A 24,642-nucleotide genomic window follows, 5' to 3' on the forward strand; every position below is an offset into this window, starting at 1 on the left:
CTGCTATCCTTCATCACACCAACAGTTTCTTTCCTTTATTATTCTTCTGGCTGTGCAGTTCATATAAAAGCCTAACAAGTGTGAGACAAGGGATATTGTCACTTACTAGCCCCAGAGAAAAACGATGCAGCAGAGGTCCAGCTTGGTAGCCCACAAATAGTAGCCATAGGTCAGTTAACCCTACTGAGGACTCAGATTAAAAATTCAAGCTCAGTTTATTGAACTTTGTGTGGGGTAGAAAACAAATTAATGAACTGATACAAGCAATAATAAAGTTAACAGCCACCATCTAAGAACTCTAGTGCAGACTGACCTGCAACAATGCAGAGAATTAAAAGTATCAGTACTGCCTTAGGCTTCAGAGCTGTAACTCTTCAGTTGCACAAACCAAGTTTAAAATGAGATACAGAGTAGTAAAATACTGGCAGACATACCCGCTTTATAACAGAAGTAGGCAAAATGCAAGAGAGGACAAAAATGGCAACTGACAGTTCCATTTATTTAAAATATATAAAAGAATATTCCACTGAGGAAAAATCATTGCTTCTAGAACTACTGGCTACGGAAAGACCAACCTGTGAGTAAGGCCACTGCTTTAAATCTCACAAAACTGAAGTATAAAAGTAATGACATACAGAACATGAATACAAAGTGTAGCTTAAAAATCAAGTAGTTGATTTTTGTATTAGCAACAGATACACATTACACTAGTTATAGCAACATAAAAGCATTAAGTCACCCTTTGTGATCTCCTGTAGCACTGTTAATCTCAGGAACCCAGGGCACCAAAAAAAAGTCAGTTTGGCAATGCTTTAGTTTAAACTCTTGTGTTGGCAATGTTTTCATTTAAAGACATGTGTTACATGTTCTAGGTCCTTTAATTTTTCTTTTGAGCTTTTGCAGGGGGCACATCAGTCATCCTGGGCACAACACACCAAACTGAACCAGTCCTTTATTCCCAAACAGCAGCTGCTGGATCTGGAGTAGCCTCTGGAGGTCACCTTGTCCAATCCCCTGCTCAAGCAGAGCCCCCTGCAGTGGCTGCCCTGTTCCTGTACCTGGCCAGGTGTGGTGCAGCACAAGTGCTCTGCAGCCCCTCTGCTCAGCTCCGTGCTAATTAGCAGCCTGCACTAATAGGCTGCTTAGAACAGCCTTGTCTCTTAACTGTGAGTTGTTAATTACCTTCAAATGTGCTGAGAAACAAACCTGTTCCTCCTCTGGTTGAAGCACAGCTTCATCGTTTAAGTGCTGTAGAATGCATATCCTGCAGCCATTGCTCTGGATAAATTTTAACTTCTTCACTTTCCTGTGCCTTACCCCTAATTGCAAAACCACTTCATTATCAGAGGCTGTAGGATCTTTCAGCTATTCAAATTAACAGTTAAATAAATGTCCTGGTTCATAATGCATGAGAAAAGTGAGTTCCATTCCACCTGTTATAATCCAAATGGGGTCTGTCTTATTGAAAAAGATAGAGGAGTGACCAGATCTTCACCTAAATACAGTAAATAAAAGCATACTTCAACAGCTTTTGCACTCTTACAGAGTAGGTTCTCATTTTGTCTGACACTCTGCTAAACAGCATGGCTGCACTCTGCAGAGGCTTTGGTTTTGATTATACACCCTGGCTTGCAAGCTCAGCATGTACCAGTGCAGTTTTGGAGTCCTAAGAAATGCACTTTATGAGAAAGATCGTGCTAAACATCCTACACAAGATGATGCCTTATGAAGATTGCAAAAATGAAATGCAGGTAACACTTTGGGCTTGTGCTCTCTCAGTGCCATGTCTAGAAAAGCTAAAAGCACAACAAACTTCAGCAGCACACTGATTTGGTGTGGCATGTATCTGTAGAGTGTTCCACTCTTTCCTTATGCGATGCAGACAAAATTTCAAGGTGTGAGCTTTCTAATATAAAGTGCAAAAGAACCAGCTTTTCTTTGAAGCTTTCCATGTACAGTTAACTGTTTTGAACATTTAACTAATTTCTTCAACCAACATGTGTTTTCTCCCATCACTATCACTGAGGAGCTCACATTCCCACCCTCCTCTCTTCCTCCCCTCTGGCATGGTGTCTTGCTAACTAGACAAAGATGTGCACATAAGGAGGCTACTCAGGCTGCTCATGTTGATATTCTCATGACCTAAAATTGCTACAGGACCTTCAGGTTGAGAAACCAAAGAAGTGAAGCGTGTCGCCAAGGCATTGACTGCAGCACAGGATGCGTTAAGCGAATCAGCCGTGGTAATGACGCAGGGAAAAGCTCAGACAAAGCTCAGAGCTGCATGTGTGTACACATCTGCAAGGAGAAAAGGAAACCTCCATTACACAGGCCAAGCCCTGATTCTCAGCTCTTTGCTAACCACAGAGCGTGACCAAGTTATCCCCCAGTCACACTAGATTCACATCTTGGGATCCACCTGGCAGGGGAAGCTGGGGGAATAATTTTGTTTTTATGCTGAAGCACACCCTGCAAGGACAACACTGCTCTGTTAGCAGGCAGTATTTTGCCAGCACTGCCAGGGCAGCACTTCCAAATTGCACTCCTGTTCTGGGCCTTCCCCACATAGACCCCACAGGAGGGACTATAGCAATCTCCTCTTCCCATCTTCTCTCCAGTTTTGCCCTTTTGTTCTTCACCCCTCTCCCAGCAGACAAATGGGAAAAACAACTGCTGGCAATCCCAGTCTAACTGGCTTTTCCTATGCATGTGAAGAGATGTGTTCTCAAGTGTTTGCTGAAGTGTCTGAGGTATGTCTGAAGTGGGGAAAAAGGGGAAAAGCAAGCTCTGGCCCACCCCTCCTGCTTCAGGCTGGTTCATGATACATACCACAGTATTGATCTCTGCTGGGCCCACCATCCGAGACACCTCATCAAACTCCTCGGGAGACATGGGGAGCAGATTTTCTGGAGACTGGAGCCTGGAAGGGTGGCTGGTGGAGAAGAGAAGGAATAAACTTTCACTAAAGAAATGAGGCACAGCTGGGCTACCATGTCTGGCTCCAGGTCCAGAAGGGCCACTAACAAGGCCTCTTGTGAAGAAGACCAGGCTTTCCAAAGTCAGTCTGGCTTTAAATGAAAACTCAGACTATTCAGGGATGCACATCCTAACCAGAGAAGTCCAAAAAGTCTTCGAGAACTTGCTTTTCAAGAAATTATTTGCCAATACAACTACCTACAAGTTTCTAGGGTTTTTACCCTAAAAATGGTGATTTGAACACAGCACTGCATGAATGTGTTGTGATAGATCCTCAGAGAGGAAAGACTTGACAGGGGCACCTACAGCATGAATACTGTGAAGAGACATGAACTACAGCTAAAAACTTACGATCAGTTCTTAAAAATCCAAATTTTTGTGGCAACTTACACTTCGGATACAGAGATTAACTCAGTCTTGATGTAGCCGTTTCCCTTGGGACCATCCAAATCCATTGGCTCTGGTGCTTCAAGAGAAAAAAAAAACTTGTGAGGTTTTTTTCAGCAAGTTTACGTCACATTTTCATCTTTATTGTACCAAAAATATAGCCTATGACCCAGATAATGTGCAAGTCTCTCTGTCATGCATTTTACAGCACTATGGTTAATTTATTCCATTTTTAGTCAGTTTCTCCTTTTCTCCTCTAGAAAATGGGGAAAAAACACCCTCCCATAACCAGTCACGGACCTGGCTGTTAGTGGGAACCTACATTTCTGAAACAGCTCATGGGCTCACATGACAGCTGGAGGGCCAGCAACAATTAGGGGTTTCAGTTTTTTATCTGATTAGGGCTCATGTTGTGCCTCTTTAAAAACAGACCTTTTCTTAGCATATAAATATGGGACAAGCTGCCAAGACATTCAGGCCAACTGTTCCCTTTCTTTCCCTGCCACAGAAATTACACAGTGCCCTCAGGAGCAACCAGACACCCTACAGGGTACAAACCCCTCATGGCACTCACCCTCCTTAGGCCTGGAGTAGTATTTGCCAAAGGCATTGTCCTTGGGTATATTGGGGTACAGGAATCGCAGTGGGTTTTCAGGAATGTTTTCGGCTGCCATCACTTTGTAATTGCGGATGATATCGGGGAAAGTCACAGCAGAGAGCTCCTTCTTGGTGTAGGGCTCCACCGAGTGGAACTCGGGCTCTGCACAGGAGAGAAGCAGCAATTCTTACAGCTGGTTTCTGGGTTTTTCTGAAAGTGTCCAGAAAAGCTGCAGCCACTTCCACAAATTCAGAGTTCACGTAAGCAAAAGCCTTACCTGGATGACACCTGCTGTGCTGCAGGAAATATTTCATGCCTGTCAAAGGGAGCATAATTGTTCTGTGGGGTAGGGAGGCATAGGGGGGATAGCACATAGTGATGGCTCTTGGTGTATTTTGTATTCAGAATGACTGGTGTGACTTGTCTGTGGAAATTAACTGCAGTATTTCATTAACTGATTTAGGTTGTACTGCCTTTTTAACCTTCTTCCAAATTATGTAATTCAAACTCTGCTGCCTGTTACAAAGTTTGATCCAAATACACCACTTGAGGCTTTTATGAATCATCAAGAGAGACAGATCGTGAATGCTCCAAATACTATCAACCTTCTTTTGCTTAACTTCTGGAAGTGTCAGGTATGAAGCAGCAAAGGGGAAAAGAAGTCACACAAGTACATTCAGCAGTATCTCTTCCACCTGTTGCAGGTTTTGGGCTCATCCAAGTGAATTGTCAACAGCTGTGCCATGCTGGCAGGTGGGGCTGTGTAATTAGTGTGCAAGGGGAAAGCCCTGACTGGCTGGGTACAAGGGAGGTTATAACTTTCTGCAGCTGTGATGGCTCCAGGCTTCCTCAAGAGAGGGTGAGCAAGCTATTCATGGATCCTTTTGGACAGTGGGAGGAAGGAGAACTACTTGGAAAATGAAGTGAGTATGCAGTTTTCCTGTGGAGAGTATGGGAGGGAGGCTGCCTGCAGTTGGGTCTGGAAGGTGATGTTGTAGGTGTGTGTACAAAAGGTCTCTTGCTGGGAGAGAGCCTAAGGAGGCAGGGAAGACAGTCCAGGCAGTTTTTTCTATTAAACTTCCAGGCTGGAAGCAGTACCTGGGAAGTGCTACTTGTCCTGGATGAAACCTTGATCAATTGTGTGGTTTGTGTAGCTGCTATTGCTTGTGGCCTGCTGCTGGGCTGAGCTGTTGTGCTGGTCCTCAGCATGGAGAAAAGAGCATAAAGACTTCTTGTTTGGATGCAAGCAGATCAGCAAAGAGGTTCTGTGTTGCTGACTTACCGTTCTGAGATCCCTCCACCCAGGTAAAGGTGATTGCTCCCTCCCTGCTGCTTTCACTGAATCTCAGTAAAAATGTTCCTGGGCTCTGGTCCTTCAGCAGAGCACGTTCTCTCTCTTTGCTGATGAAACCCACAATGCAGCTGCAATATTGAAAACAAAGAGATGGCTTACTCCTCAGCATAAAACCTAAGCTGTGCTGGGCTAGCTAGGACAACTAAAAAGCTTTCCTCACTTAAAACAGATGTACTGGTGAAAGCCTCACAGAAAGCTTTGTCCTGTGAACAGCTGGCAGCAGGGCTGACTGGCTGCAGTCAGGTGGTGATTCATGCCCCTGGCTGCCATGAATCACCACAGCTTCCCTCAGCACTCTCACTTTGGCCTGGGGGCTTATCCAAATATCTTTTCTGCTTGCAACAAAAGAGATTGGCCCCTTTGCTGCCAAAGCTGGGCTAGGGGGGCAGAAGTGAAGTTATATGTGTGTAATAGGGTCAGATCACAGCTAGCAGTTAGTTTTAACTTCAAAAGTACTCTAAAGAACAGCTGTTCCTCCTTTTGGGCTGATGAAACTTTGCTAGCTGCCAGATTACACTCTTACAGGTGTGGGGCTTGCTTTGGTCCTTGTGCATACTTTCTAGAGGAGCTGTTAAACTTGTGTGGCTTATTCACTATGCTCAGCAAATGTTATTTTATGGACAAGGAGGCTGGTGAGGTAATTATAACAGATTGATTGATCTGAGCAGGTACTAGGGAGGGAGCTGTTCAAGGCAGTACTAGTATACAACCCTGGCCAAGCCCCAGCTGCTTAACTTTGGTTGGTTTGTTGGTTGGTATTTTGCTTTTGGTTTTTTAACAAAGGTCGGAACTTCTCTGCACTGCTTCTTATTCCTCAAAATACTCCCTCAACAATGAACTTTTAAGTACTATGACTGTCCTTGTGTGCATTAAGTTAGGAAAAGTGGGTTTTGCACAAAAAAAGAACACTAAATCACAATTTTGCTTAGAATTTCAGATGCCATGTTTTATGGGGGTTTAGGGGTTTGCTTGGTGAGTCTTGTGTTCTGTTTGGTTTAAATGCCATGCTTTAGGTAACAGATGTGTTCAGTAGTCAATATCCTGTGTGTAAGGGAAGACTATTGCCTTCCTGTCTCCTGAGTATGAAGAAAGGCAAATGTTCTTGAGGCTGTAAAATCTTTGGTATACATGGGGAGTTTCTGCTACTCTGGACTGTATCAAAGCCACATGCAATCCCAATCCATCACTGTACTGAGGTGGGACACCAAATGGGACAGAGCTGCCCTTCTGCTTCAGAAATAGTGGCAAATGTTCCCCCTGCAAAGAAATGGGGAGGTTTGGGAGCTTGTACTACACAGGGCTTTGACAGAATTTATGTGGAACTGGGCAGTAAAAATGTGAAACCCACTGCTGACTGGAGCAGGACAAAGCAATCCTGCTACTGTAGATCCTGCAGACTTGTGGGATACTGGGATGCTGCACTGTGAGTGTGCTATTTGATGAGGTTTCATAATGTGGCTAAAGCTAAAATGCAGGATTGTGACTTGGATAAGCCTAGTTTGGGCAGAATTACTTCCAAAATCGGAAATCCCAGAATCAAAAGTTTACGAAACCAGTATTAAAGGGCAAATGGAACTGTGTTCCCATCTGGCAGAGTCTTTCTCCTTAGTAATACTCTTAAAATCAGTGAAGGCTGCTGTGCTCTGGGCCCACGGTGCAGGCACAGGCATTCAGAGTCTGCCTGCTGCCACCTCCAGGCAGCTCACAGTAACCTCCTCGGGCAGGCAGTTCGGTTTTCTTGGTTTCTAAAAATGGGTATCACTATGACATACTTTCTTGTGCTTCAGTTTCTCTTGGCTGTGTTCTAGGATGTGGAAAGAACTGACTTACAGTGGGAGCAGAGGCAAAACAAAATATAATCTAACATTCAAAGCCCTGCTCTGAGACTTGAAAGGGACAACTTGGTCATCTGATGTTCTGGCTTTTGGCAGTTGCCTCATCAGAGGATTCCTCATACTAGAATTAATTTGCTTCAGATTTTTCTGGTTTCAAGTTCCACTCTCTGTACAAACAATGTCCCAGCCTGAGGGTGCAACTGCTAGCCTAAAAGTGAGGTCTGGAGCAGTGACCACATCTTTAACTTCACTCAGGTCTTACCCATCATTCCAGAGACACAGGAGATGTTTCTTAATAAGCTCCAGGATTCCCTCAATCCACAGCCAGAAGGGGAAATTTTTATCATTTATATTTTCCTGGAATACAGAATATGGAAAGGCAGGGATGGGAGAGGGGAGAACAGGGATAATGAAACATGAGTTGTGTTAAGCAGAGAGGAAAGCAAGGTTTCAATCCTGCCACTGTCTACATGTCCTTGTGTTTTTCCTCCCTTTTTCTTTTTTCTCACCTTCCCCATATTCTCTTCTGACTTTTTTCCCTTTCTGTCTCTCCACTCCAGAAGGACAGGAACTATTGGTAATGAAGCATGCACTGCATCTTAAGAGGCAGTATGAGCAAAATGCCTGTCTGAGCCTGCAGCACCCACAAACACATGATCCATCACCTCTCATGTGAAACAACGCTGGTCTAAGAGCAGATAAAAGGCTCTTGTTCCTGCCTGGGTGCTATCCTTATTGGATTTTTGGACAGGCAACCCACCCATTCCATGAGGTTTTTGACTGGGCTGGCTAGCAGAAGACCTTAAAGACAGTTTCTGTTGAGACTTGGGTCTCAGTTTCTCATGAGACATCTATAATAATGAACTTGAGTGCTTGTAGGTCACCAGATCTTTACTCTTTGCCTGGAGTCTGCTCCTGCTTCCTGTAATCTCCTGCTTATCTATACCAGTTCAGGGTCTAAAGCCAAAGAAAACTTGAAGAATCCTCCTGTCTTGCTGCAGCCAGGGTTGTGAAACTCCTCAATGTGGCTTTTTGTCATCATACTGACCCTCTTGGCCACCCTGTGTTAATCCTCACCCTAATCCAGTTGCCCCTGGCCTGACAAATATCTTTCATTATGATAAAGAACTGTTCATCTTGCTGGTTATTTTGTTTACATTTTCTGTAATAGTCAACATGGAGAACTGTTCTATTAATAGCAGCTGCATTAATAATAATGAAGATGCTGCGTTTGAAAGATCCATTTTTTATCTATGGAGTTTACATAGATCAAAAGCAGTGTCAAAATCATCTACTCCTTGCCATTGCAAACTCGTTTCCCTCCTTCTGCTGCTACTTTCACCTCACCATGTCAGGTCTAGAATAATTAGGGGGATGCTACTGAAAAAGAAGGTACCTTGTGGCGAAAACAAACAAAAAAAAGTCCAACCAAAACCCACAATAAAGTAAGATGAACTCCCTCTTCCATCGCAGTTTTTAAAACTGTGTCCATACCTTGCAGAATCTTGTCCAAGGAATAAGGCCATCCTGAGATGCTCCATTTGTTGGCCCTGAACACAATAAATTTTACTTCAGTCATGTTCCATAAGTTACTTAGTGAGGCTAACTGAGAAAACCAAGTTCTGAGTATTTATTTTGAGCTCAGCTGTTGAACTAGTAAAGAAGAGGCTGCTGTGTTCTCACACCTAGGGCAGGGGAGGTTGCAGAGTTCCCCTCTTGGAGGTTTCATCATAACCAAATCTGTGTGAGCAGCCCTTGTGTGATGGAAACCCATTCATCCTGACACTTTCTGTGCTGTGCTACACCAAACCTTTGCCAGCTTCAAAATGCCTCCAGGAAGGAGGGTGAATCCTTGCACAGTTCTTTCCAGCACAGGAAGAAGACTGCAGCCCACAAGCTCCTCTGCAGGGCTCAGTAGACCCTGCAGTATCTCTCTTACTTTCCTGTCTTGACTCTGGTGACTTGAAGGCTTTTGCCCCAGTAATTCTTTATTCCTAGGTCTACCCTAACCACAGCCCCATCTCATTCCTGTTGCAATTGTTTCCCCCAGCCTTGTTTTTATGTCCACAGTGTTTCATCATATCCAAACCACAAAAAAAAAGTCCTACTCTGGGACTACAGTAGCTGGAGCTCTGCAGACCCTGACTGCAGTCAGAGCCAAATTCTTTCCATTAGAGATCATGCTATGGCTTCCAATTAATATGCTTTTCTCTGTCATTCTGCTAAAAAGAAACTGGGTTAGGGAGCTTGTTACTGATACCACTAGTGTTAAGAGATCAAGATTCTGTCAACTTTCACATTGCAAAAACAGCAGGCAAGTTGTATCCTGGCACCCTGCTAGTTCTGTCTCCTTGCACTAAGGAATCCTGAATATCCACTGTTCAACAACCAGAATTTTTTTTCAGCTGTGTGATATTTTTATCTATAGAGATAAGATTTAAGTAGCAGCCCTCCCATGACAAAAATGGGCTAGACAAAATCGCTGTAGTTCTGAAATGCAAATTTGCCTGAGAAATATATCAATGGTCTCTTCGTGTTGGTTAATTAAACAAAAAAAATATTCTCTGTGCAGAATTTTGAAAATTAATCTATTATATTAGCAGCTTTTTGTCAGATCTTCTATCTTGGGGGAATTAGAGATTGGAATGCTGTACTTATCCAGCTAGACACACTTATCCCAAATACCTTTAATAATATGGTTTTTTTGAAACTTAATGTTGGTGAAATATACTGAATCAACAGTGTTTTACATCCAGAATCTACTGTGAAAAATCAGTAGCAGTGTCAAGTGCCCTGCCTATTCAGGCAAACTGCAAGGAGTCTGGAAACAAAACTCATGGCTGATGAGGCTTTTACTAAGGACACTCATGTGGGAGATAATTCAATTTTATATCCTTTGGTAGTTTCATAGTGTTTTCCTGTTGATACTGTAACTGTGTTTATGCAGACAGAGTGAATCCCTGCTGTAGCTGGGGGCATGCATGAAATTAAAATGAATGGAGGTGGATTTCAAAACAAAACCAAAAAGATGCCAAGACAGAGCCACTTCAAAAAACGTGACTAAACGTGTGTGTTACTTCAGAAGGCAGAAGTAGGCCAAATCTGTGTTGTTCTAACATATGAAACTCTTAAGTTAGAACTGCAGATATTTTTCATGACCTGATTTCATTTACAAACTCTGCCACACTGAAAAGTATGGGAAATGCTTCGTTGCTGCAAAGTTATATTGTATGAGGGCAAACATGTAAGAGGAAAAGAAAATTTAAAACGGACTGCAGGAAAATATGTAGAATTAGCTTCAATTCAAACAGACCATCAGTGATGAAAGCAGACCATACCAAGTAGCTTTTCTCCCAGCATGCTCAGCTGATCTGCATTTAGTCCTCTCTTTGTTACCGAAGAAAACTGCCAACTCAGGACTTCGGAAAGTTTAGACCACTTTGCAGAGGGTGGATTCAGAAAGAAGGACAGGTTCTAGAGTGGAAGAGAAAAATGCAACCTATAGTTAACAAACATTGATTTTTAGAATGCCACTTGAACAATACTTGAAAATTAGGCATAGTACTTGATTTTTTTTTTTTTCCTTGCAAATACCTTGGGATCAGTAGATAGCATGTTGAACCACAAGATAGAAGCCCATCCACTGGGAAGCTGGCTCACGTTTGAGATCACAACAATGGGAAGGGATGTGGTCTGAAAGAGGCACAAAAGGAAATGTGTCAGGTTACCCTGCACTGCTGCCACAATTCTCCTGGAGATTATGCAAAAATCCATTTCCATTTTAATTCTCTGCTTGCATAGTCTTGACTTTTTCAATAGAAGTTTCTAAATAGGAGATAAAGTATCAGTATGATGAAGTACTGGAAAGACTTGGGTGGTTTTTGCCTAATAAAGACTTTCATTTAGTGTCAGTTATGACAGCACTGATAGTGACAGTAGCATTCATAGCACACTGCTTCTGAAATAAATGTAAACTGATAACCAACCCTGTGGTTTAAGCCCTCTAGGTATCAGACACTTTGCAAAGCACATCTGTTCTTATTTACCCAGAGATCTGACAGCATTCTCTCTGTGTCTATACAGAGTTGTTGTGAAGTGTCATTCCCATACTTTGAAATTACTGAAAGTGCTCAATATTCCAGGACTTATAAAAAAAAAAAGAAAAAGAGAGAGGAAAAAGTTTAGATTGTCAGCACAAGTGACACACATGATCAGAAGTCCATCTGTTCCATCTAAGACATACCTCTAGGTCTATTACCAAACCAGGCTGGCACAGCTGTGTCTCGAAACTCAAAGAGTGAAGCTCTTCTGTTACAATGAGAGGACCCTTAAAAAAAAATAAAAGAAAGCTCTTCAGGGACTAAAAATTCCTAGGGTCACGTAAAGGGGCTTTATCATGGGGAAAACGTTTTTTTTTGCCCAAGGTTATGTGGTGTGGACCTCGGTGAGAGCTTACAGGTTGAAGTCAAGTGACAGTGCTGACTTCTGAAAAAAAAGTCAGTAAGCCTGCTTTCCAGGCACCTTCCCCCCCCCACCCTCGTGTGGCTACTATCTTTAAGCCATAGGAAAAATCAGTGTTTGCCAGGAAGCCCTGCTAGAAGTAGATGCCAGTGTGGGAGAGTCCCTCACTGCCCTTCTGGCAGTAGTTCTCACCTGCAGACACTTCCTACATGGATCACTTTGTAGAAACACTGAACTGCTCTCCTATGATCTCTCATCTTGTGTGTGTTGTCACAGGACTGAGCAGATAGCATTGTCTTAAATGAATGCCTTGTTAGTATTATGCAAAACCTTTACAAAGAAAAGGTTAGTGCTGGTTACCTCATTCGTTCTGCTCCCTGCATTTTTCTGTTCTTTCAGTTGCTGCAAACAAACAAAAGACCCTGTCACTCGTTTATGTCAGCCACAAATGGAAGTGCTAGAGGAGGTTTGCATGCTCCACTAGCTCAGCTGTATGCAAACTTGCTGCACTAGTGTCTGACTCTGGTTCTAAGCTGTGGGAGCCAAAGGATTAAACTGTAGGTAACTACTACTCTTTTATGAGCTATTCATCTGTGAAAAAATATATTGCACAGTTATAATGCAATGCCTTTATGTAAGAGGCTTTTCAAGAACAGAAGGAATATGAAATCAGGATCAGATGACTAGTGGTTTATCAAAGTATCAAAATTGGATGATAAACTCTAGACAGTCTCAGTTCTGGACAATGAAGGGGGACTTCCACGTTCCCTGGTTCTGGACTTGCATTTTCCTTTCCTGTTGTAATGCTGGAACCAGTCTGTTCCCTCACAATCTCAAGATCAAAAGTCTGCAGAAGGCACTGACTTTGTTGCAGCTGCCCCCTTCTAGACAATTTTCATCTTCCAGACTCAAAGCTCTTTGAACTATTCCACGCTTCCCTATGGGTCTTCCTTTGAAAGGTCCAAACCAGCATTTCTAGGCTTTTTTAACTTGCTCCTCCAAAGAACCCATTGCAGCACAAGCTGTATGGCACCAAATACTCTTTTTGCATTCCTGTCCCTATTTCAGTGGCAAGCAATCACATTTTCATTGAAACAGGCAAAATATTTCAAAAAGGACCGAACAAAGAAAAAGGAGAGATAATCACAGCTACTCTTTACACAAAAGTGAATAATTACTTCAATAACAAAACCAATTTGTTTCCTTCCTACCATATCTACCCACAAAATTAAGATGCTGCATCAATAAAAGAAAAAAAAAAACCCCTACCAAGTGCCTGAATTCTGCTGCTAGACTTCCATTAGTAGATTCTTCCATGTTCATTACTTTTGTGTTTGTTCCCAAAATATTAAATTTCCTGAACCTTCACAAAGAGAGAAAAAGTAATTAAATCTCACATTCATTGAAAGAACGTAGCATTAATGTACCAAACTGTGATGCCACCTACCCTTTGACTGAGTTCTTCTCAGTTACATCTCTGTCAAGAAGAAAAAAAGACAAAATAAGAATCTTTTAAAGATTCTGCCACAGACAGAGAAAATGTGTACGTTTCAGTAGCTGGCAGAGCTGACTGAGAACTGGTAAAATGCTTTTGTGAAATTTTTGTGCAAAAGATGAGGTAGCTGGTTCAAGCAGTCAAAATAAATATTGTGCTAAACAGACTGTTTTTTACTGAAGCTTAAATGTTCCTATGGGAGCTTTACAATCAAAGGAAGTACTGTCTTTTACTACATAGATTTTTAACTCTTGCTCTTAGGGGAAAAAAAAAATACAGTTCTGCCATTCTAAACCTGCTTTTGAACTTGTTGAATAAATTGCAGCATCACTTGAATTGGTTTTCCCAGCACTTGGGATATTACTGAGTTGCACTCTATCTAGTACACTTTTCAAAGCCTCACCTCCCACAACCTTTTTTTTTTATTTTTACTTTTTCCCTATTCTATACAAGTTTCTGGACTCTAGAGCTGTTATGGCTGGGAAGACAAAAACCCACTTGCTTTCTTAAAAGCACAGTCCCTGTCATTATTTTGGACAGCCTTTTACATTTCTTTCCCTGCCCTTGAAAAAAGTGTGAAATTCACCTGAACTGTTTTTAAAGGTTGGTATTAGTCTGTTCAGATTGCTGTAATTTTTTTTTTCTATACTTGGTAACATGTCCTATGTTAAAGGTAGACTGCTTATACCCCTAATTCAAAGGCAGCTTTAGGATAACTACATACTAGACAGTACCCAAAAACCAAGGTATTTTAGAGACATGACTAAATTACATGATTGGAAATGGTGGAGACCAATTCTACACTGATCCTAATCCAAGTGAAACACCCCAACAGAGCTGTGCCTGTTGCCCAGGCGCTGCCCTGTGCCTGATTTAGCAGTAGTGACCTCTCCTCTGTGGAGCTGATGGTGAGAAGCTGAGGCCATCTATGCTTTGTGACATCTCTCTGGTGGCAGAGAGAAATTGAGAGCAAGGGAATGGGTAAGAAAAGGGGAAGGATGTACCTGCTGCCACAGAAAGCCAGCCTGCTCCTGGCCTACTCAACACTGACAATATGACTGCCCTTTGATTTCTGAACATGGGGACTGTTTACCATTACAGGACAGAGGGCTGAAAAAATACAACGTACTTGTCAAATAGAACTTTCACTTTCAAGTTGTAGTTCAGTTCCTGCAGTTTCACCAGCAATCTGGAAAGAGAAGTAATTTTTTTTTTTTATGTCAGAGTTAAGCTCTGCCAGAAGAAATCCCCCTTCCCATGTCCTCCTAAGGCTCCACACCTTAGTCCAGGGGCTGCAGGGCAGGCTGTGCAATCCTCTCAGGTGCAGAAAGCCAGTGACAGGAAAGCCTTACCACAAAACAGGGAAAGGGGAAAACATACCTCAGCTTCACAGTAAACTGCACTCCTGTCTTCAGGACTAGTGGCCTCTGAGGATGTGTTGGCATGCAAGGCTGCCTCTCTACCACAAAGGAGCTATGGGAAGAACAGATTAAAGGCACTATGATTTATCAGTGCTGTCATTAAGAAAAAAGAAATTACATTTGAAGTGAACTTTAAAAGAATGTCGATTTACCAGTAATACTATATACTTTATTAATTCAGTTTCAATCTACACAGAGGTGTATATCAGTTTCCTTCAATTGTTTCAATGGGGCTAGTAATAGTGATTTCATAAGTGTTGGCTTTTCTGCAATACATTAATGGCTCAAAGAGGGAGATTGTTACATCAAACTTCCCTGAAATCAAACAGCAAGAAAACACTGTGCTGTAATTAGTGTAGTGCAGGTGAGGAGCATTGCTTTGTTTGCCACTCCCAGGGCTTCCTGAATTCTTACAGTGACACTGCTGTGTAACAACATGTGCCCAGGGGATGGACACACAAGTTGAGTTTTTGATGAGGGCCAGATAATCCCATGAAACAAATTCCTGGGGCTAACTTGTTCTGATACACCCCAAAACTTTGTCTACTCTGTCTTGACAGAATGGGACTCTGATCTTATGTGGGGCAAATACCAGCTACAGTAACTTGTATTGTAGAGGTGGTACAGAGACAGGGCTGGTCTCCCTGTGCTGGGGGCAATGAGAATGTGTCCAGTGACAAAGGATTGGAGAATCTAGAGTGTATCTATCTTGGGCACAGCTTGATGGAGATTGCTTCTTGCCTTTCTTCACTTGAACTTTGCATGGCTGAAGCTTGAAGCAAGAAATGGACTAACAGAGGAGTTTGACTCTGTAAGCAATGTGTACTGCAGCAAAGCTCCTGCTAACTTCAATAATGACTGATCACAAACCCTTTCCATAGGCCTGAACCTGTGGAAATCCTAGATAGGGTAAATCTCAAAAACAGTAATTCAGTTTTATGCTTGTGACAAATTTCTGAAAACCTTTATTATGAAAATGCAAAGTTAGCATGCAGGAATACTGAGGCAACAGTAGGGAAGGTGCTTTCCATCTATTTATTCATGCAAACACCAAAAGTTCCTTCTGGTCTGTTACCTTTGTATGAGCTGTTTGAAAAGAGTGTTTGTTCGGTCCTGCAGAACTTGTTTATGTTTTGTGATGGGATCAGGCTCGTAGGTAAACTTCTGTTCCAGTTCCTCAAGTTTCTTGAGCTGCTGACGAACTTGCTGTAGACTTTCAGCAACAATGGTGAACCTGCAATTAATACAATCTTATTACTTTTAGCATGTTTTTCTATGGTACAAATGTAGAGGCACCAGCAGGGTGACTGTCCCTAAGCATTGGGAGGTGCATGGAGAACACTTTATGCTCACTGGAAGTGTGGTGAGGTAGTAAAATGAATGTGTGACAGAATGAAAAGGGATAATACAGTTAATTGTGTATTTCATGGATCTGGTGTTCCTTCACGACATGGTTCAAATGCAGTCCTTGGCTAGAGACTCACCAGTTCTGTAGCTGGTCGAGGCAGGCGTTGGGTGGCCCACCAATGCATGCTGTCTGTTGCCTGTGCTTCCACTCCACCAGCTCCTCATTAATAAGAGCAGTCTGTGTGTGCTCTGTGTTTTGTAGCAGCTGTCCTATCTTACTCACCACCTCCTACAGAGAATATGAGATTACCCTGTTTATTAAAAACAATTTATACGGGAAAACTAATTACTGTTTTAGCTAGTGCTCATCTCTCTTGCAAAACTCTGCAAAGACCTCAGTTCAACTGACATATTAAAATAAGTCTTCTACTGTTAATTTATGTCAATTCAATAAAAACAAACATGCTTAAAATGGAGAGCTGTTGACTTCTGATGAAAACTTGAGCACTACCTTTCTCTTTTGGTCCAGTGATAAAAACATCTTCTGGAGATTCATCTGTTCTTTCTTGTATTCCTCCTGAGACATACCATTGGACTCATGCTCTGTAAAGTAAGTGTCCAAATTGTGAAAATGAGGCTGAAGGTGCACTGAAGGATGGTGGGGGAGAAATGCTGAGGGGAGAAGGGGACAAGGACAAAAAGCAAGATCGTGGCTCAGTGCTTCAGTTAATACCTTCTGAATATGTCTCTTTTCTGAGGGGTAGTCAGCTGCCAATTTGTGTTGGAAGCTAAAGCCTTTTCTAGTGCAAAGAATTCAGCTACAGGGACAGAACTGTATAATGAAACCAGTGTGGACTCTGTGTTTCCCTCGGTGCACAAGAGCCTACAAAACCTAAAGCAGGAAGGCAATTTGTGAAATACAAGATGGCAAAGAGAAGCCTAAACATCATTAATTAAGTGTATGGTTGAATGGTCAGAGTCTACAGGGTTTGCTACTCCTAGTGGCAAAGGGATGCAAAGGACAAAGGAATGCTGTGTCAAGGAGGCTCTCTTACTTGGAACAAAAGACAGATGCAGAAATTTAGGCATCCGTGTGAAGAGGAGTTAATAAAGGAGGGACATTAACAGTAACTCTGGCAGTGTATCATTAGGCTTAGTGTCCGGACGTAAAGAGCATTCAGAGTTTTTTACTCTGAAAAACTATATGCAATATGGGATGTCTTTGAACAATGACTCACCTCTATTCTGCAGGGTTTTATATTTGAAGTCATACTCATCTTGCAAGTCCTCTAATGTCTTGATGTCCTGCTCCACAATCTGTAATGCACAAGTGAGAGTGGCAACAATTACTTAATATTTTCAAGAAATGTATGACTACATCTGATTAGGAACTGCCTGGTACGTGCCCTTAACAGACATGAAGTCAAGTTTTGTAGCAATGCTTTTTGCCAGAACTCCCTAACAGGAAATATCCCTAAACTTCATCACCTTCTATTCACTATTCCTCCTTCTCACTTCACTGAAATCTGTTAATTATGAAGTATGGAAATGCCCTTGTGGTCAAGCCATGTAAGTTCACAGAGTTCAGGAGAGCCTAGGCTACAGTGGAAAAACTTGGAACAGCACAAAGCATTTTAAACTCTCAAATTCTTAAGTACTATTTGGAGAAAAGCTTTCTGTTGTGACTGTATTTATTAAGACAAACACCTATATGGTAAAAAAAAAAAATCCATCTTCTAGTTAGCAACAAACCGGTCAGTATATTATTTAAGAGGTTTTTTCCCTCAGTTGCTAGTATTTCAGTTGGGTAAAATGCTTTTGTTGTTAAAATTTAGGCACAAGATACTTTCTATCTTCAGACAATCCCTGGTTATAGACTTGAAAACCACTGCCTTACTTTTATTTGTCATTTTATCAAGTCTTATGTACTACTGAAACCTTTTCAACAAACAGATCAAGTGTTTGATCTGTAAATCAACAAACACTACTATGAAGAGTTACATTATACTTACTGTAACACTGCTTTTTACAACTTTAACTTTGGCATCAAACTCCTTCTGTTTGTCCAGCATCCCAGTCACAGTGTTCTGGATGCTCCCTACTTCCATCTAGGGAAGAAGCAGAACAAGTTAAACCAGAGTGGCCCATAACCTTTTTGTTATTGTAAATTAGTGACTTTTTTGTTGACAAACAACCTGAGGAAGCATGGCTTGTTCTGATAAATCATACTAAAATTTTGTAGCATAAAAAATCAAGTTAGGGTGAATTTGAGATAAACCAAGTATTTATTTTGGTAAGCTACCAAAGGTTTAAGTCAGTGGTGGAAGTGATGGCCAAGTTGGACTGGGTTTTGAGCAACCCAGCCTAGTGGAAGACAGGTGATCTGTAAGATCCCTTCCAACCCAATCCATCCTGTGATTCCCTTTCTCTTTTTGATGATCCCAATTTATTGCATGCTGGAAAGGCAGCAGCAAGTGCTTTATGTCACATGCCAGGACTGAACAGCTGTGCTGCAGCTACAGGAGCTCTGTAAGTGTCACACTCTTAGAGCAGCTGCTTTGGACACTGTTGCAAAGGTCCCCTTGTTGAAAGACCATGTCCAAGTGCTCTTCCCACACTGCACATTCAAAGCCTTGCTAAAAATTGAAGTATTTCAGTATTGGAAATTAATGTGCTTGGTCAGCCATCACTTTTTTTCTACATAAGTGGATTACAGCTATCTATGAATTTTGCAAAATACTGCAGAATTTTTATTGCAAAACAGCTCTTGCAAAGGTTAAAAAAAAAAAGGAAAAAGCTGGAGAACAGGTGAGGAAGGAGAAGATATAGCTTTACCTATAATTCAGAGGAAAAAATAAGGACTTTATTAAAAAACACCCAAAACCCGCCCACCAAAAATAGAAAGAAATACTTGAAGACAACTATGAATGAGAGTGATGCATCACTTTCCCAGAGACAGTCCAGAGAAGCATGCTCAGCTGCTTCATAGAGAGTAAACTGGGGAGTAAAATGCAGAAGAACAAACCTAAAATCTTGCTGGATAAATGAGTTAAGCTCTAATTACTGAAATAAAATCCAATTAGCACATCAGGCTACACTACACTGCAGAAGCATTAAAAAAAAGAGCACAGCTTTTACGTCACTGAAGGAATAAAAATTATTTCCAGGCCATTTATCCTCCAAATGCTCCATTCAGCACAAAAAAAGCCATGCTGTCCAGCTGGTACATATTAATGTTCTCCAGCTGGTACACATCAGTGCTCACTCTTCTGTTTTTTAAGGAACCTCCTATTGTGCAGAGAGAAGACAGTCTGTTTCCCCTTCCAGTCTTCATCCACTTCCCTTGTCCCAAATAATAGGAAAGGGGAGATACAACTGCAGTAGACACTTCAAGACTGTTACCTCATTTGATGCCTTGGCAGAGTTCAGTATTTTCCTTTCTTCTTTCAGACAGTTGTAAATGATCATTGCCATGTGGATTGGGTCTTCTTGGAAGTTATCCTAGCATTAGAGACACAGTCTATTGTTAAAGTTCATACACATCGTTTCTTGTCCTTCAATAACTTTCAGACTGGCAAAAAGATTAGGGAATTACCACGTGTGAGCCTCAGGGAACACAGTGGCCATAGCCTGCTCCAGGCCTGAAGGGTGTGACAGTCACAACCAGCTCCAGAAGCTAGTTTCTATTTTTGTTCATTAGCGTGCAAGGTGACAGGACTGGCACAAAACAACAGGAAAGGGTCAGAGACATTACTGGGAGATGTGGGATACTACCCTACAGTCCTAGAGAGTGCCCATCCCTCAAGAGCCACCTTCCCACACCTTGGTATGGCTGCTGGCTTAACACTCAGTCCAGGCTGGATGCAAATCCAACCTTTTTGTTTTATGTGCACGTGAAGTTGAAATGTGCTGTGGATTGCGTACTGCCCTGCTCTGCTCAGGATGGTTCTACCCTAGGAGGTTCCACTGCTGATCTGTAGTTACTGTTGGATAAGTACAGCCTGGTCATGCTCTCCCCTCCTCAGAAAACAGACCCCTGGTTACTAACCTGTGGTAAGGAGAAGCTCATGTGTAGGAATTAATTAGGCAGTGGTGAAGGTGATTCTGTGGAAGACCCTCCGGCACAGAGCTCTCCAGGGAGGAGGGAGGACTGACTAATGAAAGTTATCACTAAGTCTCCTAAGGATATGTTCTGCACTGCCACTCAGTACCAACTGCGCTGGCCCTTTCTATGTCAGTACAATGCAGAGTGCTAAGGACAAACTCCTCTGCTACTCACTGCAGTTCTGCAGTTACATGGCAACAACTTCTTTTTCTGTGTTTCCTCTGCGTCAGAAGCTTATTAGGACACTGAGGAAACTGGATGGGGAAGTGCTTGGGTAAATGAAATAATGATTAAGTGCTCAAAATACATTTAGTAAACACCTTACAATCCAAACTTTCTTTTTCCTAGAGTTCTCAAACTGTAACTGTACTGATAATTAAACTGTAGCTTCCTAACTGTAGCCATTTAAAAACAGAGCAATGTTTGAATTCTGGCTTTTAAATCAGGATTCTCACACATCCTCTCTAAAAATCCCTCATGGCAGGGTATTTTGCTTAGAGGCAACCAATTGTACTGAAGTAAATCAAGCAAATGAATAGGTATAGAACCCAGGCATACCTGAAGATTACGTTTGCTTTTCCTTATGTTGTGCTGCAGCAAAAAGTTGTTTTCTATCAAGAATCTACTAAATTGGTCATCAAGCTGTGACAGCAGGTCATGGAATAACACCGTAGCAAATGATACGTTGTTGGCTGCATGTTCCCTAAAATAATTTAAGGCATGCTTATGTTAAATACACTTTCAATATATCAAAGAAGAAATATACACAAGTGTACTTTTACTTTTTATTCCCAGCTCTAGTTGTAGAATGTGCAAACAGTGATAATTACCTTCAAATGTAAGCCAGTTTCATTCTCTTAACTTTGATTCTCTTTTCCTCAATACAGAAATGTTATTTCTCTCTGTATTCTTTTTGCCACATTCTGTTCAAATTAATTTACTCATTCCAGGAACATTAGGACCCCCAATGAATGTGCATGTTGTACCACTCTTCAAATAGAAGACACTGCACAGAAACTTTGGTGTAAGTTCGGAGTCTTTGAAGAGTGAGAGACAACTACCAAGGCAGTAACTAATTGGTCCTAAAACAGCCACTTTTGCTATAGACCACTGAGAGCAGTGTGAGCTAGGACACCCTTACTCCAGGTATCAGGCCCCTCTAGAAAGCCCTGAAGAGGGGCAGGAACACTGGCTGTAGCACCCACACAGCCACTGAAAGCCACTGAAGCACCCTACCAGCAAAGGTTCACCTAGCAGCTTGCTTCCTCAGCATTCTGCTGCTGCCTGCAACTGCATGTACGAGGGCATTGTTTGTCACACAACCCAAAACCTAATTTCTGTGCTTACCAATCCTGGTTTTCCAGCCACTGTGCCAGGTACTGCCTGATCTCCATAGGAAAGCTGTCATCATACAGCTGGTGAACTTGCTCCAAATACTTGGAATCAAGTTGCTGCAGCTGATACCACTGAGTCATCCTGAGGAAAGGGTGAAACAAAAAAACAGTGTAAATGTTTAAGTAGCATTCAGACTGAACTGCTGAAAAATAAGTCATCTGGAGTTTTCACTAACATTGACAAAATTGGAGGATGTGCTGATTTTGGCTGGGATATAGTTATTTTTGTTCACAGTAGCTAGTATAAGGTTATGTTTTGGATTTGTGCAGGAAACAGTGTTGGTAATATAGGGATGTTTTTGTAACAGCTGAGCAGGGCTTACACAGCAGCAAGGCCCTTTCTGCTCCTCACCCCAGCAGTGAGGGGGCTGGGGGTGCACAAGGAGTTGGGAGGTGACACTGCTGGACATCTGACCCCAACTGACCAAATGGATATTCCAGAGCATGTGGCATCAAGCTCAGCACACAGAGCTGGGGGAAGGAGGAGGGAAGTGGGATGTTTTGCAGGATGGTGTTTGTCCTCCCAAGTCACTGTTAGGCAGGATGGTGCCTGGCTTTCCTGGGATGGCTGAACACCTGCCTTTTCCTTTGCTTGTGTACCTGGCTTTTGCCTTACCTGTTAAACTGTCTTTCTCTCAACCCACAATGCTCCTCACTTTTACCCTTCTGATTCTCTCCCCATGCCACTACATGGCGAGGAGGGGGAAGTGAGCGAGCAGCTGTGTGGTGCTTTCTTTTTTTCTTTTCCTCTGAACGCCTTTCCATGGCATGTAGGATACTAGTAGTGTTACTGCTCTCTTGCTTAGCAGGGACATAGGAATGAGGACCTGTGTGTTTGATACCTGTACTCCACATGATGAGACCCTGCATGTAGAATTTCACCTTTTGTTGGTGCTGACGTACTCCCCATCACCAAGAGCATGACTGAAAAATCAAAGACCCCTCTAAGTACTCATTTACAGTTGCTATTTATGCCCCCACTTGCTTACTTTGAAAATGGATTAGATCTCAAGTCACTTTAAATGCTGAAGTACTGGATGGATGTTTTGTCTGTGTTTTAGTTCTCATGATCACATTTGCAGGCTAAATTCAAGTAACCTGTGCAGCAGATACAGGATGCTTAAATGAGCTAATATTGCACAGAATGGCTTCTCTCAGTCATAACACTTTTGTGACAGAGCAGCTTTATGTTCTGATATATGGTCTCTAGCAGCAGTCAGCCTTCTAGGCTGCAGGTTATCAGCTTGTAGTGGAAATGGCATGTAAAGATATGTCCAAGGAACAGTCTAGGCTGAGAATATGGGTGGTGAGATGCAAATCCACTCTCATAGGCAACCATTAAAAAGGGATGATAAGACCTACCCGAAAGAACAGGGCAGCATCAGGGTAAATTCTGTGTGCCTTCCTGCCAAATCCTTTAGCGTTTGTATGCCAGTGCCCTCAGCTACTGAGCGGTGTGTGCTATGTGTGACAAGCAAATGAGTTTAAAATGTTACATTTAAAGTGAGGGCTTTGAGGCTTTTGACATGTGTGCTTCTCAGATTGCAGGCAATAGAGCATTTAAGTGTGCTGTAGCAGTCCCAAAGAGGGAGGCCCCACGACCTCCCTGGGCAGCTGTTCCAGTGTTCTGCCACCCTCATGTTGAGGTGCAACTTGTGTTTTAGTTTATGGCCATTGCTCCTCGTCCTGTTGCTGGGCACCACTGAAAAGTTTGGCACCATCCTTTTGGCACCTGCCTTTGAGATATTTATATTTACTGATGAGATCCTCTCTCAGTCTTTTCTGAACTAAACAAGCCCAGCTCCTGCGTCTCTCCTCAGCAGAGATATGCTCCAGGTCCCTCAATCACCACTGTGGCCTCTCTTAGACCCTCTCCTTGTCTTTCTCGCACTAAGGAGCCCAGAACTGAGCACAGCACTCCACGTGAGCCTCACCAGGGCTGAGCAGGGGTGGCTAATCACCTCCCTCGACCTTCTGGCCACGCTCGTCATGATGCACCCCAGGACTCTTTCCCGGCCCCTCTCTAACCCCTTTCCTGCCATTCCCGGGGGACCGCGGCCGCTCCACGCGGCGGGTTTCGGGAGCAAAGGGCGCAGGCAGCCGTCCCTGCCCTCGCCCGGCTCGCTGCCCGCGCTGTCCCGCTCCCGGCCGGCTGAGCCCCGCGGGTGGGAGCACCGCACCTGTTCGGCAGAGGCTGCCCGGCGATGCTGAAGCCGCGGGAGCAGCGCGATCGGGATCAGCGCCGGGCCCGGGACAGGGCTCCGCTTCCGAGGCAGCGCAGCGTCAGGGCTCTGGAGAGGCGTCGGAGAGTGTGCAGCTGCCGAGAAGGAGCCAAGAGGTGGATTCGGGAGCGGAGGCAACAGGTGACAGAAGAGCAGAAGAGTGTCCCTGCCGGGAATGAAGACCGCTAGGAGACGCCTCCCGTTGCCCCAGGCTCAAAGACACCGAAGCGCCGTGGGTGTCCCGCGGGCAGGGTCGGTCTGAGGAAGCGACAGCTTTGGTTACACTGGGGACAGCGCTAGTTACACCCCGCCAGCCCCCGAGGCGCAGGCAGTGCCCCGCCGTGCCGCTCCCGGCGCCATCCCCCCGGCCCCTCACGCCCGCTCCCCTCACCTCGGGTTCGGCTCCGGCCGTGCTGCGGTGCCGGCTGCGCTCCGGGAGCCGCGCGGCCGAGTGCGCATGCGCGGGGGCGGGCCGGGAGCGGGCGGGGGGAGATGGAGCGTCACGTGACTTCTGGGAAAGGCTGTGGCGCGCGGAAGGCGAAAGCGAAAGCAGGCTGTGAGGGCAAAGGGCAGGGAGCGCAGCAGGGCTCGGGGGCTGCTGCACAGCTGCGGCACTGCGCTCGGGCCCGCCAGCCGCTTCTCTGTCCCACACACCCATAAAGTACAGAGCCTTAGTCCCCCTTCCCTAAATTCCTCTTTTCCTTGGGTCGCTGTCGGTGTCTCTTGGGGCAGCGTGGCCTGGGTGGGTTTTGTGTGGCGTTTGAAGCCAACAGAGGCCGAGGTATTCAAGTCCTGGCTTTGGTGCAGCTCTCCAGGGTACATTGTACCCCCTCACTCCTCAGATGGAGGAGGCAGGTCTTACTCCATGAAAGAAAGAAATAGAAGGTCTGCTTGCTAAACTTCCTAGCACGAAGTACTAGGGAGTAGAGGGTATTTAAACACGGCTATCAATAAAACCTATGGAAGAAGGTTACTGACAGTTTTTACATTTTTTTAATTAGGATCATTACAGTGACGCACCAAGACAAAGTGCAAAACAATCACATT

General features: G+C 43.5%; 1 protein-coding gene across 2 annotated transcripts; it reads right to left on the bottom strand.

The window, feature by feature from the left end:
• Window positions 1–196: 196 nt before the first annotated feature.
• Window positions 197–24,072, bottom strand: STAT1 (signal transducer and activator of transcription 1). 2 transcript variants are annotated; one of them, XM_085066044.1, is made up of 25 exons: window positions 23,987–24,072; window positions 23,554–23,853; window positions 21,327–21,455; window positions 20,538–20,682; window positions 19,277–19,375; window positions 17,887–17,982; window positions 17,113–17,191; window positions 16,386–16,477; window positions 16,012–16,163; window positions 15,603–15,761; window positions 14,487–14,579; window positions 14,236–14,295; window positions 13,059–13,088; window positions 12,881–12,974; window positions 11,972–12,013; window positions 11,394–11,477; window positions 10,745–10,843; window positions 10,489–10,624; window positions 8,645–8,700; window positions 7,413–7,507; window positions 5,244–5,383; window positions 3,938–4,123; window positions 3,367–3,442; window positions 2,830–2,932; window positions 197–2,298 (listed from the first exon to the last, which is right to left on the bottom strand). In XM_085066044.1, the coding sequence occupies exons 3-25, from the start codon at window positions 21,452–21,454 to the stop codon at window positions 2,275–2,277; spliced, it is 2,268 nt and encodes a 755-aa protein (XP_084922170.1). In that variant the 5' UTR covers window position 21,455; window positions 23,554–23,853; window positions 23,987–24,072; the 3' UTR covers window positions 197–2,274. The 2 variants fall into 2 exon arrangements, with proteins under 2 accessions (XP_084922170.1, XP_084922169.1); XM_085066043.1 differs by having other exon boundaries at window positions 16,012–16,160; window positions 16,383–16,477.
• Between the last annotated feature and the right edge of the window lie 570 nt (window positions 24,073–24,642).

This window comes from Lichenostomus cassidix, chromosome 7 (genome assembly GCF_008360975.1).
Source record: "Lichenostomus cassidix isolate B80296 chromosome 7, HeHo_3.0, whole genome shotgun sequence".
Classification (NCBI taxonomy): Eukaryota; Metazoa; Chordata; class Aves; order Passeriformes; family Meliphagidae; genus Lichenostomus; species Lichenostomus cassidix.